This window comes from Mesoplodon mirus (genome assembly GCF_964341445.2).
Source record: "Mesoplodon mirus genome assembly, chromosome: 2".
In the NCBI taxonomy this organism is placed as follows: domain Eukaryota; kingdom Metazoa; phylum Chordata; class Mammalia; order Artiodactyla; family Ziphiidae; genus Mesoplodon; species Mesoplodon mirus.
In genome coordinates, this window is record NC_138977.1 from 211,216,990 (window position 1) to 211,235,687 (window position 18,698).

At 35.0% G+C, this 18,698-nt stretch overlaps 1 protein-coding gene across 1 annotated transcript in view; it reads left to right on the forward strand.

Moving 5' to 3' along the window:
• SMC3 (structural maintenance of chromosomes 3) overlaps positions 1 to 16,172 on the forward strand; it is a 32,449-nt gene extending 16,277 nt beyond the window's left edge. The window contains exons 13-29 of the mRNA XM_082611783.1: positions 253 to 466; positions 2,779 to 2,882; positions 3,055 to 3,154; positions 3,775 to 3,935; positions 4,267 to 4,408; positions 6,397 to 6,547; positions 8,011 to 8,163; positions 9,519 to 9,670; positions 10,430 to 10,588; positions 11,224 to 11,331; positions 11,832 to 11,940; positions 12,587 to 12,834; positions 12,920 to 13,132; positions 13,456 to 13,647; positions 13,793 to 13,970; positions 15,069 to 15,175; positions 15,790 to 16,172. Coding sequence (XP_082467909.1) covers positions 253 to 466; positions 2,779 to 2,882; positions 3,055 to 3,154; positions 3,775 to 3,935; positions 4,267 to 4,408; positions 6,397 to 6,547; positions 8,011 to 8,163; positions 9,519 to 9,670; positions 10,430 to 10,588; positions 11,224 to 11,331; positions 11,832 to 11,940; positions 12,587 to 12,834; positions 12,920 to 13,132; positions 13,456 to 13,647; positions 13,793 to 13,970; positions 15,069 to 15,175; positions 15,790 to 15,861 — 2,563 coding nt within the window. The 3' untranslated portion in view covers positions 15,862 to 16,172. The remainder of the gene's footprint in view (positions 1 to 252; positions 467 to 2,778; positions 2,883 to 3,054; positions 3,155 to 3,774; positions 3,936 to 4,266; positions 4,409 to 6,396; positions 6,548 to 8,010; positions 8,164 to 9,518; positions 9,671 to 10,429; positions 10,589 to 11,223; positions 11,332 to 11,831; positions 11,941 to 12,586; positions 12,835 to 12,919; positions 13,133 to 13,455; positions 13,648 to 13,792; positions 13,971 to 15,068; positions 15,176 to 15,789) is intronic.
• Positions 16,173 to 18,698: the final 2,526 nt, after the last annotated feature.

The window sequence follows — 18,698 nt, forward strand, 5'->3', positions numbered from 1 at the left end:
TTTTCTTTTCTTTTTTACCACACCATGCGGCTCGTAGAATCTTAATTCCCAGACCAGGTATCAAACCCAGGCCCTCAGCAGTGAGAGGGCAAAGTCCTAACCATTGGACCGCCAAGGAATTCCCTTCAATTCCTTCTTTTATGGAATTATAGAAATGGTTATTGTCTCTGTGTACTCTTGAGGTATCGACTGCAATTAAACTTGGTTATTTCCTGTTGTCCTTTTCAAACCATTCTCTTCTATCTTGTGTAGATTGGCCCAAGCTACGCAGGAAAGAACGGATCTTTATGCAAAGCAGGGTCGAGGAAGCCAGTTTACATCAAAAGAAGAAAGGGATAAGTGGATTAAAAAGGAACTCAAGTCTTTAGATCAGGCTATTAATGACAAGAAAAGACAGATTGCTGCTATACATAAGGATTTGGAGGACACTGAGGCAAATAAAGAGAAAAATCTGGAGCAGTATAATGTAAGAACTTTCATAGCTGCTTTGTGAAATCTTTCAGAAGAGTGTGAACATGTGCAGTTTTATCTATTTAAGTTTTATTTGTAAATGGTTTATCTTAAAATATACACGACCAGATACTTAATTAGGCAAGACCAGCACAATTTAATATGATACATATGGTAGTTCTCTTTTTCAAAGAAGAGTTCTTACATGTCAGTGAGTGTCCATATAGATTGAATATATTTTAAAATATATTTTTATGACTTGGTAATATGTACCTGAACTCTGCCCTTAACTAAAACATGACTTTATAGTAACTTAAAATTTTTCCATTTTTATATTCTAATGTAATTTTCTGTCAATGTAATAACTTACTGCAGAATGTATATATATTTTGTTAAAGCATTGGTGATTTTATAACATTTTCTAAATGAATTAAACATTTACTATGCATGTTTAGTTAGCATTTTCTTAAAAAGTGAAGTAGAAGATAAAATCTACTTTCAGAGCAAGAAAGATCTTACATTATTTAAAATTAGAAAGGGAGAAAAATTCTTTTAAGTGATATGTGTGGATATATGTAGGTGATTGGAAGTGATGAGAAGGGAGTGTGTAGGACAGGTGTAAGGTGAGGAGAATACATATATACATGCCCAGAAGGAACCTTCTTACCCCATGAGATCTGTACCAGTCGGTATGGTTGGTTTATCAAAACCACTAAAAGCATAAAATCTTAAATGTGTATCTTATGTATATTTTATGTATAATATTTATATGTATTTTTTACACATATATAAATATACATATTTATAAGTAATTTTAAATAGATAAATATATGCTTATGTACCAATCTTTATTTTTTAGACTTTTTTTTTTAAGAGTAGCTTTGGGTTCACAGCAAAATTGAGAGGAAGGTATAGAGATTTCTCATATGCCCCCTGCCCCCACACATGCATAGCCTCCTTATCAACCTCCTCCAGCAGAGTGTGTACCAGTCTTTTGATGTAGAGCCTAAGGTATTTCTTATGAATATGAGTAGTGATTGGAGTTCCTAGGGGACTTTCATGTTATGAACCACACATGTAAATACAGTTCTCCTTGAAGTTGGATGAGAACAGAATTCGGGTTTCAATATAAGATCATATATTGCATTTAGTTGTCATGTTTCTGTTATCTCCTTTAATCTGGATCAGTTCCTCAGTCTTTCCTTGACTTTGCGACTTGACATTTTGAATTACTGTTATAAAGTGCACAGTATCTATTAACTTATGTATTATATATTAAATAATTATTTTCCCTAGTCTTTTAGAGTTGATTTGCCCATTTAATCCAGTTTTTAGTGACTCACCTTTGAGTTTGTCCAAAACTAAATCAATTTTTTTAAAGAAACAACTCTTCCTTGTACTCATATCATCAGTTTATCTAATATTTAATGTAATCAGTTACCCCAAAACAAAAACATAGTAGGAAGCAAACAGAACTGACTCTGTAACCATAAACAACTCAACTGGTAGGAAAAGTGACCAGGAGTAATAGACAGCCTACTGGCCTTGAGAGTCCAGCGTACTTTGGGCTTTGGTCAGGATATTTTACGGAGGGAATGGAAAACACAGGTTGATCGAGGTAGTCAGTTATTTGGGAATTTGTTAGTATAGTTTCAGCTGTGATAGCTACAGTCCTGTCTTGAAATAAAGAAAAGGCATTTTGTCTTGAGTTCATGGAAATATCAACCTCAACAGGTGCCCTTTTTGAAGAAGTTGAGTGATAAACCAAGATTTTCCAGTGAGAGGTTTTATTCATTCTTTCTCAAGCTTGAAGTTATTTTTCAATATTTCAGTCACACTTAAGTGTATCAAAATGACCACTTGTGAGGGGAAACTCTGTGCTTTATAATGGATAGAGATGATTTTACAGTGCTAATTAATTGTACAAAACAGCCTTTTTGCTTCTTAGTATATTCCTACATCTGTTATGTTCTAGTGTATGTGTTTAGAGGGGGAAGTGTGAAAAGTATACACTGCAGTGTTTTGAGAATTTATTAATGTACTTTTTCTTCTAAAATTCTAGGGTGTGTATTATAGAAGTAGTAAAGACATTAATGAACAAATTAATTGTTTTGATTTATGTATATGCCTGTTAAACCATCACCACAATTAATATAACAAGCCTGTTCATCACCCCAAAATGTTTCCCATACCCCTTGGTAATTCCTCCCTCCCTCCTTTCCTGTCTTCCTCCTCCATCCCCTGGTAACAACTGATCTGCTTTCTGTCACTATGGATTAGTTTGTATGAAATTGGATTTTAAATTTGAATTATTTTTTATTTCCATAGAAACTGGATCAGGATCTTAATGAAGTCAAAGCTCGAGTTGAAGAACTGGACAGAAAATACTATGAAGTAAAAAATAAGAAAGATGAATTACAAAGTGAAAGAAAGTTAGTATAGCCTAAAATATGTCTTAATATTTTTGAGTAATTACTGGCTGTTAAACAGTCTTTAATTTATAAATTAACTATTGAAGTTTAATTTCAGTATTTATTCAACATTGTATGCTATTAGAGTATTAATATTTTCAGAATTAAAGACAGTCTAATTTTTATTGATTAGTTACTTGTGGAGAGAGGAGAATGCAGAACAGCAAGCACTTGCTGCTAAAAGAGAAGATCTTGAAAAGAAACAGCAACTTCTTAGAGCTGCAACAGGAAAGGTGGGCAGGTTCTTTCTTACCTCAGTTTGCATTGTCAGTTATTATTGCATAAGAATTTATTAGCTTTCAAGAGTAGAGTGCAAATTACTTGTCTTATAAATACGAAAGAATGGGTATCATTTAAGCACCCATGCTATTAAAGATAGCACTTTTGATTTTTAGATGGCGAATCCATTTTTAATGCTGATGTCATAGAACAGAATCTATGATATAAAGTATTGCACGTAGTTGGCATATTTCAAGGGAGTGACCTGTTTTTGGAGAGAGTGTTTAATCTCTGTTTTTATTTTTTTATTTTTTAAAATTTTTATTGGAGTATAGTTGATTTACAATGTTGTGTTAGTTTCAGGTGTACAGCACAGTGAGTCAGTTATATATTACATATATCCACTCTTTTTTAAGATTCTTTTCCCATATAGGCCATTACAGAGTATTGAGTAGAGTTCCCTATGCTATACAGTATGTCCTTATTAGTTACCTATTTTATATATAATAGTGTGTATATGTCAATCCCATTCTCCCAATTTGGTATATTTTTTAATGTTTATAGAGTAATAGGTTCATTTCTTACCAGCAGGAGTGCCATTGGCACTATTTTAATATTTTTCACTTCTAAACAGGCCATTTTAAATGGAATAGATAGTATAAACAAAGTGCTAGACCACTTTCGTCGAAAGGGAATAAACCAGCATGTTCAAAATGGCTATCACGGTATCGTGATGAATAACTTTGAATGTGAGCCTGCTTTCTACACATGCGTGGAAGTCACTGCTGGAAATAGGTGAGATGTTTTTGCTTGATATTTTGAGTTTTTAAAGGAAAGAGGGAATAAGAGTAACCTAAGAAACAACTTTTTGTAGTTTTAATACAATATGTCTCCCATTATCATCCTGTATCCTCAGTTACTTAATTTTCTAATTAAAGATGTAGGTGCTAAGTGTTTGTTCCTCATCGTAGAAGCTAGAAATTTCCCTTTTTTGTACTTCCTCTCCCTCCGTTGAAATTCTGTAAGTAGCCCTCCCCTTACAAATTGGATTGCATAGAAAAAAAGTTAATTGTTTGCTTAAAATGTTTATAGCACTTCAGATGTATCTTGTTCTCTTTACATGTAGGTTGTTTTATCACATTGTTGATTCAGATGAAGTCAGCACGAAGATTTTGATGGAGTTTAATAAAATGAACCTACCTGGAGAGGTTACTTTTCTGCCTCTTAACAAATTAGATGTAAGGGATACTGCCTATCCTGAAACCAATGTGAGTTGATGTGTGTTAAGGTCTTTCTTTCAATACGTTTTTTCTTGTGTTTAGCACATCCTAGTGCACAGGCACTGTACATTGGGATTCACGTGGTCTGTGAGATAAACATTCCTGTCTTACCGAAGAGCATAGTGCTGGATGAGGAAAGGAAGGGAGACAGAGGTCACAGCCAAGACATAAAACAAACCATTGCAAAATGTTCGAAGTGTTAAAATATTGGGTTGGCCAAAAAGTTCATTTGGGTTTTTCCTTAAGATGTTACGGAAGAACCCCAACGAACTTTTTGGCCAAACCATACATAAGCACAGGATACTTTGAGAGTATATCTCAGGGAGACAAAATTAAGATGAAATAGCTGGAGAAGAATTCCCTGAGGAACTATCATTTAAAGTAAATATTTTAAAGTTTTCTGAATGTACTTTTTTTAAATGGCTTATAAATTACAGTAAAAATACCTAGCAAGATGACAGGCTCTGAAAGTATACTGTTGCTTTTGTTATTAGCTGGTATATTTTTAAACAGATTAAAAATGTTCCCTAGACATCGTTCTTGAAAAAAATGTAATTGCTTTGAGGTGTTTGGCTTCAGAATATTGATGGTAGTAGCAACTATTTCACTATTTTTTAAGGTTAAAGCTAAAACCCTATGAGAATGATCTACAATTTAAGAGGAACAGTGAGAATCTTATAAGCTATTTTAGTGGTTAGCTTTTTCTTTTTTTAAATGTACAAATTATCTTTGAAGTTTTGGGGAGGAGAAATTGAGTCATAAATGTGATGTGTGAATGAAGCAAGACACAAAAGAATGCATGTAAGTATGGTTCCCTTTACACTACCTGAACAAAATAAGCTTAGATGATAGAACTAGAAGTGCAAGGAAGTAGTGACCACAAAAGTTACATTGGACTGGCCAAAAGTTCGTTCGGGTTTTTCCGTAACAGGTTATGGAAAAACCCGAATGAACTTTTAATAGTGGTCATCCCCAGCAGGTAACCATTGAAGGTAACCACTATGATTAGGAAAGGGTTACACTCATGGCTTCTGGGTGTCAGTAGTGTTTTGTTTCATGTCCTGCATGGTGGTTATATTGGTGTTTGCTTCGTAATTATTAATTTAAGCTTAACATTATTGCGTTTTTCTGTATGTAGGATGTATTTCTTTTTTTTTTTTTTTTCTTCGGTACACGGGCCTCTCACTGTTCTGGCCTCTCCCATTGCGGAGCACAGGCTCCCAGACGCTCAGGCTCAGCGGCCATGGCTCACGGGCCTAGCCGCTCCGCAGCATGTGGGATCTTCCCGGACCGGGGCACGAACTCGTGTCCCCTGCATCGGCAGGCAGACTCTCAATCACTGTGCCACCAGGGAAGCCCGTATTTCTTAATTTAAAAATTCTGTTGCCAGTTGAGAGAAAAAAGGGAAAATAAATTTTATTTGAAAAAAATTTTTTCTGAATATTTAACTTAGGTTATGTATCTGTAGATAGAGAGAGAGAGATAAAATAAAATGAAAATATTTTGAGGAAATACTACTAGTTTACATTTGGCCCTTCTGTGTGACAGAGGCTATCCTAAGTGTTTCACATATATAACTTGTCTAGACTTAACAACTTTGTCAGGAAGGTACTGTTGTTATTGCAGTTTTATAGATGAAGTAACTGTTACATAGAGAAGTTAAGCACCTTCTCCAGAGCACACATCTGAATAGCAGAACTGGGATTTGAACTTGAGCAGTCTGGCTCCAGAGCCACTAAGCTCTTTATCTCTGTGCTCTAGCATTGAAAACCTGGATGATTTACATGAGCACAATTTCCAGTATATTTCAGTAGAATGATTTTTCTAACTTTTTCAGTATAAAAACCAACAGTTTTGAAATATAAAGGTATTTTGTTTATTTGTATTTCAGGAAGATGTAATTCATGATTCTGCTAACACATTTTAATTAACTGTGTTTTGATCTCTTTGCTTGCTTGCAAAATATTCATTTTTAGGATGCTATTCCTATGATAAGTAAATTGAGGTACAATCCCAGATTTGACAAAGCTTTCAAACATGTGTTTGGAAAAACACTTATTTGTCGTAGTATGGAAGTTTCAACCCAGTTGGCCCGTGCTTTCACTATGGACTGCATTACCCTGGAAGGTTTGTAATAATAATTCTTAGCTTTGAACAAATAAATTCCATTTTAGTTTTAAGAGTGTTTGAAAATTCATGTCCAGTTATTTCTCATTTTTAAAATAGTTGGTTTATTCAAGTCAGAATGTAAAAAGGGTCACCTCTTTATATTTAGTTGATGTCTCTTAAGTATAATCATTTGATGTACAGTAGAGTTTCTTAACCTTTTTTGCACCATGGACTTCCTTTGGTTCTTTGGTGAAGCCTCTGGACCCATTCTCAAAATGTTATATTTTATTCATTTATTTTTGGCCTCATTGGGTCTTCGTTGCTGCGCACGGGCTTTCTGTAGTTGCTGTGAGCGGGGGCTACTCTGCGTTGCAGTGCACGTGCTTCTCATTGCGGTGGCTTCTCGTGTTGTGGAGCACAGGCTCTAGGCCCACAGGCTTCAGTAGTTGTGGCTCGCGGGCTTAATTGCTCCGTGGCATGTGGGACCTTCCTGGACCAGGGCTCAAAGCCGTGTCCCCTGCATTGGCAGGCGAATTCTTAACAACTGCACCTCAAGGGAGTCCTCAAATTTTCTTAGTTGTCCAAAAATATTTTTCTATCCAGGATCCAGTCAAGGATGCATTCAATGCCTTTTCTTTAGATTATTTCAGTTTCAGTATAGGACAGGTCTCCTGTTTTCCTCCCACCCCAAGAAATTCACTTTCTCAAAGAAAGTCTTGTGTTCTGGATTATCTTACTGCTTTTCTCTTCATTAGGTTTAGGTTAAGCATTCTTGGCATGGGTGATGTGTACTTCTTATTGCACCACACAATGTGTCCCACTGTTACTGATGCCAGGTTTGACCACTAGCAAATCTTGGTTGTAAAGATGCCTTATCCCCTTTGTAATTAATATGTGGGATTATCCTTTAAGAATACATGAATATCAGGTTCCCCCAAACTTCTTCACCGGTGGTTTAGCATCCTTTGGTGACCCTTGCTTGACTCAAGTTAATACATTGGGGGTTTCTAAATGGTGGTTCTAAAATTCTGTGATTGCTTCTATATTTATTACTGTCACTCTTCTGTCAAGAGCCCCCTCCTTTTTTCTTTTTTACGTATTGCTGTGATTCATGGACTTCTTTTTTTAATTCCATGTGTTATCACATTGCCATCATTATTTTTGATTTTCAGATTTTCCCAGTTGTGGCTAGTGGGAATTTCAAGCTAGGTTCTGTGTCCTGTTGACATGTTCCTATTAGTCTTTAACACTTCTTTCCTTTTCTGGCGGATGTTCAGGCTCACCTAGAAGGTATATTTTTTTAAATGCAAATGTTAATATTGTAAAGCAAAATTTTTTCCAGAGTGACTTAAACTCTTAACTTTTACATTCTTGTTAAACAGGTAAAGCCTTTAGATTAGTCATTTGATTATTAATCAATTTATTGTTGAATACAGAAGTTGTTATACAGAATTACTAATTTTCTTATGTTTTGTTTATAGGTGACCAAGTTAGTCATCGGGGTGCTTTAACTGGAGGCTATTATGATACAAGGAAGTCTAGACTTGAATTACAAAAAGATGTTAGAAAAGCAGAAGAAGAACTAGGTGAGCTTGAAGCAAAGCTCAATGAAAATCTGCGCAGAAATATTGAAAATATCTTTTTGTCTTATGTTGCTGTAGAGAAGTAACTGTTTTGGTTGGGAATATAGAATCTTTTGTGTGTTAGATGTATTTTCTCGTATGCAGTGGGGAAAAATATCCCATGTGTTTTACTTTGACTTTTCTTTAAGCACGGGAGCTTATGTAGTATGTCTTTAACTTCTGAAGACAGGGAAAACTAAAAACTATTTTAACATCCTTTGCTTAGCTGTTAAATAGCTAGTAGCAATAAATCTACTTCTGAGAGAAAAGAACCTGAGGAACACAAAAATTTAAGGTTATGGAGGGAACTGAGGAGTATTTGTCAGACAGTTTTATAGGAGGAAAACCAGGACAGTATTTCAGTGGAAGAAGGGTGGACAGTATCAGGAATGCCACATACTACATAGAAGTTAAATATATAAAGGTTGAAAAATGTCCATTAGAGGTTATTATCTTGAGGCTCAGATTTAGTATTAGTGGAGGAAATGTCCATCAAAATGCAAGTCTTAGTAACCATAGTTCTCTTAGTTCTTTCAAATAAAAATGGTGTTCTGTGAAGAGTGACTAGTTGGATTCACAGCTGTGAGACACTTGTGCACGTGCATCTTCTTAAAACAACCATGGTATAAAGAAGTGCTTTATGTGTACTTTGCATTATGTCACACAATATTAAATACAGGTACTCAAGCAGCAAAAATAATTATTTTTACTGCTTCATTAGGATATTCTTTATTGGAACTGGCATTTTTTAAAATGTGAGTTTATAGCTTTTCTGTCATCAGTTGCAAGCAAAAGCACAGAGAAAAAGGTAAATAAACATGTTAGTTTTAACTTTGCAGGGGTCTGCATAGCATACTTTTGAGAACTGCCCAAATTTGGCAAGATGTGAGCACGAAGCATGGGGAAATACTAATAAAAATGAGGTTGACAGTAGGCACCAACTACTTTCCTGTATTTGATAATCCAGCTAGATGGAGTTATTATTCTACATTGGGCAAGGCCTCCTCTTCATATCTGACTCCCTTATATAGTGCTTTAAGCATAATAGATTATATAGTAAATATTTGTTGAATGAAAAAATATATATGTATTATATTTCATTTAGCTCCCTTTAGGGCTTCCCAGGATTGTATTTATTATTTATTTTTTTGTATAGCAATTAGTAAAACAGTATGTGTGTTATTTTGAGAGAGAAGTGGGGTGAAATGTTTTAAGCTTCTTTTATGACTGAACACAGTGTAGTATTCAGTGTTGTTATGGTCCATAAATTTGTGGAAATAGCTTTATTTACGGATAAAGAAAAGGAAGGGGGATACACAATGTTTTGTTAACAGGCACCAAAGAGAATTTTCCTTAGCCTTGTATATGGATTAATAATGAAATTGATCAGCTGATGAACCAAATGCAGCAGATAGAGACTCAGCAAAGGAAATTTAAAGCATCTCGAGATAGCATATTATCAGAAATGAAGATGTTAAAAGAGAAGAGGCAGCAATCAGAGAAAACCTTTATGCCCAAGGTTCGTTAAGTATGCTTTTTTTTATAGATTTGCTTTAATTATAAAGATTTGGGGTGGACCATATATTATATAAGTTATATAACGTATACATTCTGTTTCATTTTCATTTAGGCCCGTACTTTTGGGAAACTACATGTATCTTTATCACACTTTTACCCATGAGTACCCAGAGTCTCCTTTTGTAGGCCTCATTCAGACTTTCCAACTTCATTAAACAAATAGGCATTTTGAGCTGCGGCATAATAGTACTGCCTGATAGTAGTCAGCCAGTATCCATTTTTGTCTGTAAAGTACTATTTATGGATTTATTTGATTGCACTCTGACCAGATTGTGCTAAAATGAGTAGAAAGTAAACTATTACTGCTATTACAAATGATAATACACATTGGTGTCATAAACATGAAGCAGTTTTGACCAAAAAACTATTAATTTTGTACATCAATAGGACTAAAACAACAAAGTTTAGAATATATATATACCCACAATTATACCACCCTAACATTCTAGCAACTTCTTTTTATAGTTTAACCATGGAATATGATGTGTTACACACATCCTGCAAATACTGCATCATAAATATTTTTCTTGTTGCTACATAGTTCTAATTATCAAATATAATGGATATCTAATATTTAATTGAGTTAATATGATTACTTAGCTCACTTTAATATCAAATATAGATAGTTGCCAATTTTTCACTATTATAAGTGATACACTGACTAGTACCTTTATTAATAAATGGATGATCTGTCATATAGCAACGTAGCTTACAAAGTTTGGAGGCAAGTTTGCATGCTATGGAGTCCACCAGAGAATCACTGAAAGCAGAACTTGGAACTGATTTGCTTTCTCAACTTAGTCTGGAAGATCAGAAGAGAGTAGATGCACTGAATGATGAAATTCGTCAACTTCAGCAGGCAAGTAGAGTTGACAGGAAAAACATTTTTTGTTGACAATTGGCTGTTGTGAAAAATGTCTTTCTGGCCAATAAAGGAATGTGAAAGATTGTTGAGAAAATATAAGACTTATTAGACTTCTAATATCCATTAAAGTAAATGAGGTTTTAATAAGTTTTTCCAAACCATATGTTAGGATTGTGTAAGAAATCTTTATTTTCTTTCATCTTACTTAATGCCCATTTGTCATTGGTAAGATGGAGCTTGTTAGCCTTGCTGTATTTATTGACCTGACCACCTTTACATATTTAATAATATTGTTTTGATTAAACATTTTAACAACATTTGATTTTTAAATACAGAGATGTAAGCAATTAATACTAAGTTCAAAAAATGAAAAGCAGGAAAAGAAAAATATTTTTGGTAGCATGCCTTATAAAAAGAACCAGGCACAGAAACAGCATTCTGAATAGATAAGAGGGAAAATGAAGAAAATACAGGGCTTTTTTTTTTTTTTAATATAGGGCCTTTTGGAAAGGTGTAAAACTCTATTTCAGCTCATTTGAACAAAAAATAATGGAGAAAACAACAGATTGATAGCATTCCTATATGTGAAATGTGCATGGCTATGTAGACAATTTTGTTTTTTCTTCTAGGAAAACAGACAGTTGCTAAATGAAAGAATTAAGTTAGAAGGTATTATTACTCGAGTAGAGACTTACCTCAACGAGAATTTAAGAAAGCGCTTGGACCAAGTAGAACAGGTATGCTCTTTTTCGAGGGTTCCTTGACAAGCGTAACCTTTCGATAATGCTTATATGAGAGACTCTGATTTAGAGTATGGGCTCTGGGGACAGAAAGCCTAGCAGTCTGACCACCTGCCCTGGCTTGGAGTTCTAGCACTGCCACCTAGTGTACAGTACTGGGCAAGTCATTTAATATTTCTAAGCTCCAGTTTCCTCTTGTGTAAAATAAGCATAGCAGTAGTACCCGTTTTGTATGATTATCTGGCACATTCTAGGTAGTAAATATTAGTTATGAATATTTTCTCATCAGTAGTCAGATGCTAAGAAGTTTTCTAGTAATTTTTTCCCCTTTAATGGATACATTAAGTATTTACAATTATTTGAAGTATGTTTTTTGGTTTTCTTAAGTGTTTATTCAGACATATCAACAGCTATATAAACGGCAGTTACAACATTTTGAAACTAACAAAATTCATATTTTTGTGGTTTAATGCTCTTAAGTTCCTTTTGTGTTATAGGAACTCAATGAACTGAGAGAGACAGAAGGGGGTACTGTTCTCACTGCTACAACCTCAGAACTTGAAGCCATCAATAAAAGAGTAAAAGATACCATGGCACGATCAGAAGGTGAATTTTTATTTAGTAAAAATATTTTTGGTATTTAGCTTATTGGTTTTATAGGATTGTTTACTACAAAATGAAATATCCAGATAGGCAAAAGCATGTACCAGTAGTTTTATGTGTTTTCCATCATCATAAACAGTTTATAGTGAACAGAGTTTAGGGTGTTGATTATAAATAGTAACCTTTGTTTTGTTGAAATGTTTGTGACAATTTTATGAGAGACCATACATTACTAGTTTCATTGACAAAAGTATGAAATAGCTGAATCAAGTTTCTTATCACTAGTTGCTGAGAAGAAAGTTATTTTAGGTTTTTATAAACATAAACATTAAATGTAAACTGTATACCTTGACTCATGTACACTCCCAATTTTGTTCTGAAGTTTTCCTAAGTTTTCACAGTAAAATTTAAACCTATCTATTTTGATAGATTTGACCTTGAAAATCTTTGGTCAGCTAACACTCTGGCTTTAAAACAGGTGTTATGGGGAAATCCCTGGTGGTCCAGTGGTTAGGACTCTGTGCTTTCACTGCTGAGGGCCTGGGTTCAATCCCTGGTCGTGGAACTAAGATTCCGCAAGCCACGTGGCTCGGTCAAAAAAATAATAAAATAGGTGTTATGGCCTAATTTGTTTTTCCCCCCATTTTAGATTTGGACAATTCCATTGATAAAACAGAAGCTGGAATTAAGGAGTTGCAGAAAAGTATGGAGCGCTGGAAAAATATGGAAAAAGAACACATGGATGCGATAAATCATGACACTAAAGAACTAGAAAAGATGACAAATCGACAAGGCATGCTACTGAAGAAGAAAGAAGAGTGTATGAAGAAAATTCGAGAACTTGGATCACTTCCCCAGGAAGCATTTGAAAAATACCAAACACTGAGCCTCAAACAGGTAAATCTGATTGGTTTTAAATTTGAAATCTCATTGCAAATTTCCCTGTATGTGGATTTATTTATACATTTTTTCCTCTTTATAGTTGTTTCGAAAACTTGAACAGTGCAACACAGAATTGAAGAAGTATAGCCATGTTAACAAAAAAGCTTTAGATCAGTTTGTAAATTTCTCTGAGCAGAAAGAAAAGTTAATAAAGCGACAAGAAGAGTTGGATAGGGGGTACAAATCAATCATGGAACTGATGAATGTACTTGAACTTCGAAAATATGAAGCTATTCAGTTAACTTTCAAACAGGTATGTTTCTATTTGTAGTAAATACACAAGCTAAAATCTTCAGGTATTATTCAGTCTATTATTCAATTTGTAAAGATTTTAAAACTTTTTTTCCACTGATAATTGGATCTAAAACATGCAAACAAATCCAGTATATAGGTTGCAAATACAGTAACTGGAATGTTTTATACAGCTCTTAAAGGGGATCCAATCTGTTATTCTTGTTCTTAAGATTAAAAAAATAAAACTATTTTTGATTGCTTTTAAATAATTTTTATCTTTTTTTAAAAAAAATACATATTCCAATTGATACCCTATCTATCTATCTATCTGTTTATTTTAAGGTATCCAAAAACTTCAGTGAAGTATTCCAGAAGTTGGTACCTGGTGGCAAAGCTACTTTGGTGATGAAGAAAGGAGATGTGGAAGGCAGTCAGTCTCAGGATGAAGGAGAAGGGAGTGGTGAAAGTGAGAGGGGCTCTGGGTCACAAAGCAGTGTTCCATCAGTTGACCAGTTCACTGGAGTTGGAATTAGGGTAAAATACCTTTACGTTCAATTTTCATAGTAGAATTTGTAGACTATTTTGCGAATCTAAATTGGTGCATTGTATGCAATTTAATTTTAAGAGATGATGGTGATTTTACCCCTTTGAGATATTAACTCATTAAATATTTTCTTAGGTGTCATTTACAGGAAAACAAGGTGAAATGAGAGAAATGCAACAGCTTTCAGGTGGACAGAAATCCTTGGTAGCTCTTGCTCTGATTTTTGCCATTCAGAAATGTGACCCAGCTCCTTTTTACTTGTTTGATGAGATTGACCAGGCTCTGGATGCTCAGCACAGAAAGGCTGTGTCAGGTACAATTTTGGTTTCATAGTTTCATAGTAACTTGCTAGAAATGATAGCTTACCTCTTTTTTTTTTTTTTTTAGCTTTTTTTTTCCCTTCATCCCCACTCCAATAAATTCCCTCACTTTCTTTTTTTTTTTAATTAATTTATTTATTTTTGGCTGCATTGGGTCTTTGTTGCTGTGCTCAGGCTTTCTTTAGTTATGGCGAGCGGGGGCTACTCTTCGTTGCGGTATGTGGGCTTCTCATTGAGGTCGCTTTGTTGCAGAGCATGGGCTGTAGGCCCACAGGCTTCAGTAGTTGCGGCACATGGGCAGCAGTAGTTGCGGCTCGCAGGCAGCAGTAGTTGTGGCTCGCGGGCTCTAGAGCGCAGGCTCAGTAGTTGTGGCTCACGGGCTTAGTTGCTCCGTGGCATGTGGGATCTTCCCAGACCAGGGCTCAAACCCATGTCCCCTGCATTGGCAGGCGTATTCTTAACCACTTTGCCACCAGGGAAGCCCCGATAGCTTACCTCTTTTATAGTATATTTCTTGTTGCCTGAGATATCCAGGGAGACTTGACAGGGTATTAGTCAATAAATAATTTCTCTTTGAACAGGTTTTCAAAAATCTAGTATTAGACTGCAAAGTTTAGTTCTGTGAGAAATAGATGTAATAATTGAAAATCCTATTCCAGTTAAACTTTTATACAAACGTTTCTCCTTTTAACACTTTTTCTCAATGCTTGAATAGTCCCTGTCATAAACAATGTTGATTCTGTGTTTAAATAATCTATATGTGATCTTTAGTAAGTTTATGCAAACAAATCCAGTATACAGGTTGGGGGTGTGGGTAGCAGGAGAAGGTTGCTTTTGGTTTTTGTTGTGAGAAAATTTACTTTGCTCTGACATTATTTCTAATGCTGTGTTAGAAGCTGTTCTTTATATTCTGTAACTAAGTTATTTGTGTTAAAGATTTATCCCTAGTTTAAGAAACAAGTTGATATTTTTTGTAGATGTATGCATACAGCCAGTTTTAAGTTTTAGGTAAGAGTAAAAAGATAGTTGCTTTTTAAATTTTCAGTTCAACTGAAAAAAGGGTTTTATTAGATAACTATTTCTTTTTACAGATATGATTATGGAACTTGCCGTACATGCTCAATTTATAACAACTACTTTTAGGCCTGAACTGCTTGAGTCAGCTGACAAATTCTATGGTGTAAAGTTCAGAAATAAGGTAATTTTTTTATATTAAGTTTAAGTTCATGTAGTATTCAATCTATTATATCTGTTGAATTCTTGTTTTATATTACTTAAGTCATGAAAGAAAATTTAGAAAGTTATTGAAAAAAACTTAAAATGCCTATGAAGGTTATCAGTTTTTTTTGTGGCATTCATTGCATTGGTTTTATTTTTATTGGCATTAAGAGACACTATCTTCCTGTCTATCTGTTTAGTGCTTATTTAATGCACAGTCTTAAACAGTTACATAAGTTCATTTATATTTGGTTAGACCACACAACTCTTCCTGGTGCTTTCAGCCTTAAGATTCTTTAAAATAGCAAAGTAATAAAAACTGAACAAAAATGTGGTTCAAATATTTAGATGTTAGTACTTACCTATATCTTCAGAGCATTAAAATGCAGAATGTTTTTTAAACTCATGCATTGAACAAACAACATTGTAAATAAAGGTTTTTATCTGTCAGTGTCAGTGTTTTACAGTCATTTGACTTGGTATGTAAAATTTATAGGTGATTGGGTGTAGTTTTAAAATATTACCCTATACAGGGGAACACTGATATATTTCTTAAAGATTTAACAGATTTTGTTTTTAACATTTATTCTTCAGGTTAGTCATATTGATGTGATCACAGCAGAGATGGCCAAAGACTTTGTAGAAGATGATACCACTCATGGTTAATTGGAAAATACTTGCCATTGGTTTGGAAGATGTGTATAGTAATATGAGCCTCATACCCAGGAATTGTAAATTTAAACCTAAATATCTGGTCATTATTAATAGTTTTCAGAGTTAGAGCATACATAGCCCTTTTATATTTCTGTCATTGTATTTTATAACATGCTCTGTAATGTTACATTTCTACTTATAGTTTAAGAATTTTATTTCCCACACAACTTTTTGTAAAGTGTCCTATTTTAAATCTTTTAAAATGTGCTAAATAGTCTTTCCTAATTATTTTATCAATTATATTGCCTCTTTTTTATAGCTTCAATTAAATAATTGGTTTATGACTAACTTTGTGTTTTATGTGGCTTTTTATTTATGGTTCTATGATTAGAAACAAATTTTTCTTAAATATCTACCTTTTGTTTTGCTTAAGAAAAGGTCTGCCTTCACCTAAAAGAAGATTTTTAAAACACAGTTTAATATTCTGTTGAATTATAGCAGTGATTCCCAATCCTGGCTGCATTTTTTTTTTTTTTTTTTTTTTTTTTTTTTTTTGCGGTATGCGGGCCTCTCACTGCTGTGGCCTCTCCCGTTGCGGAGCACAGGCTCCGGATGCGCAGGCCCAGCGGCCACGGCTCACGGGCCCAGCTGCTCCGCGGCATATGGGATCCTCCCAGACCGGGGCACGAACCCGTATCCCCTGCATCGGCAGGCGGACTCTCAACCACTGCGCCACCAGGGAGGCCCCTTGGCTGCATTTTTAAATCCATAAGGGAGCTTTTAAAAATGTAACATTGCTGGGCTTCCCTGGTGGTGCAGTGGTTGAGAATCTGCCTGCCAGTGCAGGGGACACGGGTTGGAGCCCTGGTCTGGGAAGATCCCACATGCCACAGAGCAACTAGGCCCGTGAGCCACAACTACTGAGCCTGCGCATCTGGAGCTTGTGCTCCACAACAAGAGAGGCCGCGACAGTGAGAGGCCTGTGCACCGCGATGAAGAGGGGCCCCCGCTCGCTGCAACTAGAGAAAGCCTTCACACAGAAACGAAGACCCAACGCAGCCAAAAATAAATTAATAAATTTAAAAAAGAAAAAAAGGTAACATTGCTGAAATCATTCCCTAGACCACTTAAATTGAAATCTTTAAGGGATAGGGTCTTGTTCATTGTTAATTCTAAAGTTCTGCAAGGTGATTCTGACCCTCAGTGAGGGTTAGAACCCCTGCTTTAACTCAATGTAACAGTCCTTTAAAAAGTATTTTTAATTTAAAACGGCACTGTGTTTAATAGAAGTTGGGAAGAGTATCCAAGAAATTGAGCTATAAAATTTCCTTGTTTTTCTGGATAAGTAGTTTGGAAAACCTTGTTATTGAAACACTGGTCTTTTCCCAGATTAGAGCTTTGCTGCTTATTGTGTTTTAAAATTGCTTTATTGAGGTAATTCATACCGTAATATTCACCCATCAGAATGGTGCAATTCACTGCTTTTTAGTTTATTCACAGAATTGTGCAACTATCTCTACAATCTAATTTTAGGACATTTCAGTTACCCCAAAAGTAACACTGTACCCATTAGCAGTCACTCTACATCTCCCTCTCCCCTTATCATTTCTCTGGCAACCACAAATCTAATTTGTGTCTCATACTATGGATTTGCCTATTCTGGACATTTCATATAAATGGAATCATACAGTATGGGACCTTTTGTGACTGACTTCCTTTATTTAGCATGTTTTCAAGGTTCATTTTTGTTGTAGCACATACCGGGACTTGATTTCTTTTTATTGCTGAATAATATCCCATTGTATGAATATACAGTTTGACCCTTGAACAACATGGGTTTGAACTGCTCAGGTCCACTTATACTTGGGTTTTTTTCAGTATAGCACCTGTATTGTCATTTTGCTGATCTTTAAGTATGAGGATAAAGATTGTGTTCATAATATGTGGAATCAAAAGATCTAGGGTTTGAGGCCTTATTGTATCCAAACTGTTTTAGCTTCCTGCCCTTGGGTGAGTTTGAGGGAGAGATAACAGTACATGAATTTTCAACCCCAAATGGGAGTCAGCACCCCTAACCTATATGTTGTTCAAGGGTCAACTGTATACCATGGTTTGTTTATCCATTCATTAGTTGGACATTTGGGTTGTTTCTACCTTTTGGCTCTTATAAATAACGCTGCTATTTATGAACAAGTTTTTGTGTGAATATGTTTTCATTTTTCTTGGGTATTTACCCTGGATTGAAATTGTTGGGTCATATGGTATGTTTAACATTTTGAGGAACTGCCAGACTCTTCCAAAGGCTGCACCATTTTACATTTCCACCAGTAATATATGAGGGTTACGATTTTTCCACATCCTCACCAACACTTATTTTTCTGTCTTTTTAGTATAGCCATTCTTCTGTGAAGTACCTCATTGTGGTTTAAATTTGCATTTTCCTGATGACTAATGATGTTAAGCATCTTTTTATGTGCTTACTGGTCATTTATATATCTTCTTCGGTGAGATGTCTATTCATATCTTTTGCCCATATTTAAATTCTGTTACTCGTGTTTTTATTATAGAATCATAATTTGCATTATTATAGAATACTAATAACAGAAGTTAGAGTTCTTTATGTATTCTGGATGCAAAAGACCTTGTCAGGTGTGTGACTTGTAAATACCCCAGCCCTTGGATTGTCTTTTTACTTTCTTATTGGTATCTTTTGAAGCATAACATTTAAAAGAAATAAGCTCGTTTGTCCAGATTTCCTCCTAAGGACACCAGTAAGATTGGATTAGGGCCCACTCTCTCCAGCCTTACTGTAACTTGATCACCTCTTTAAAAGGTCCTATCTCCAAAAC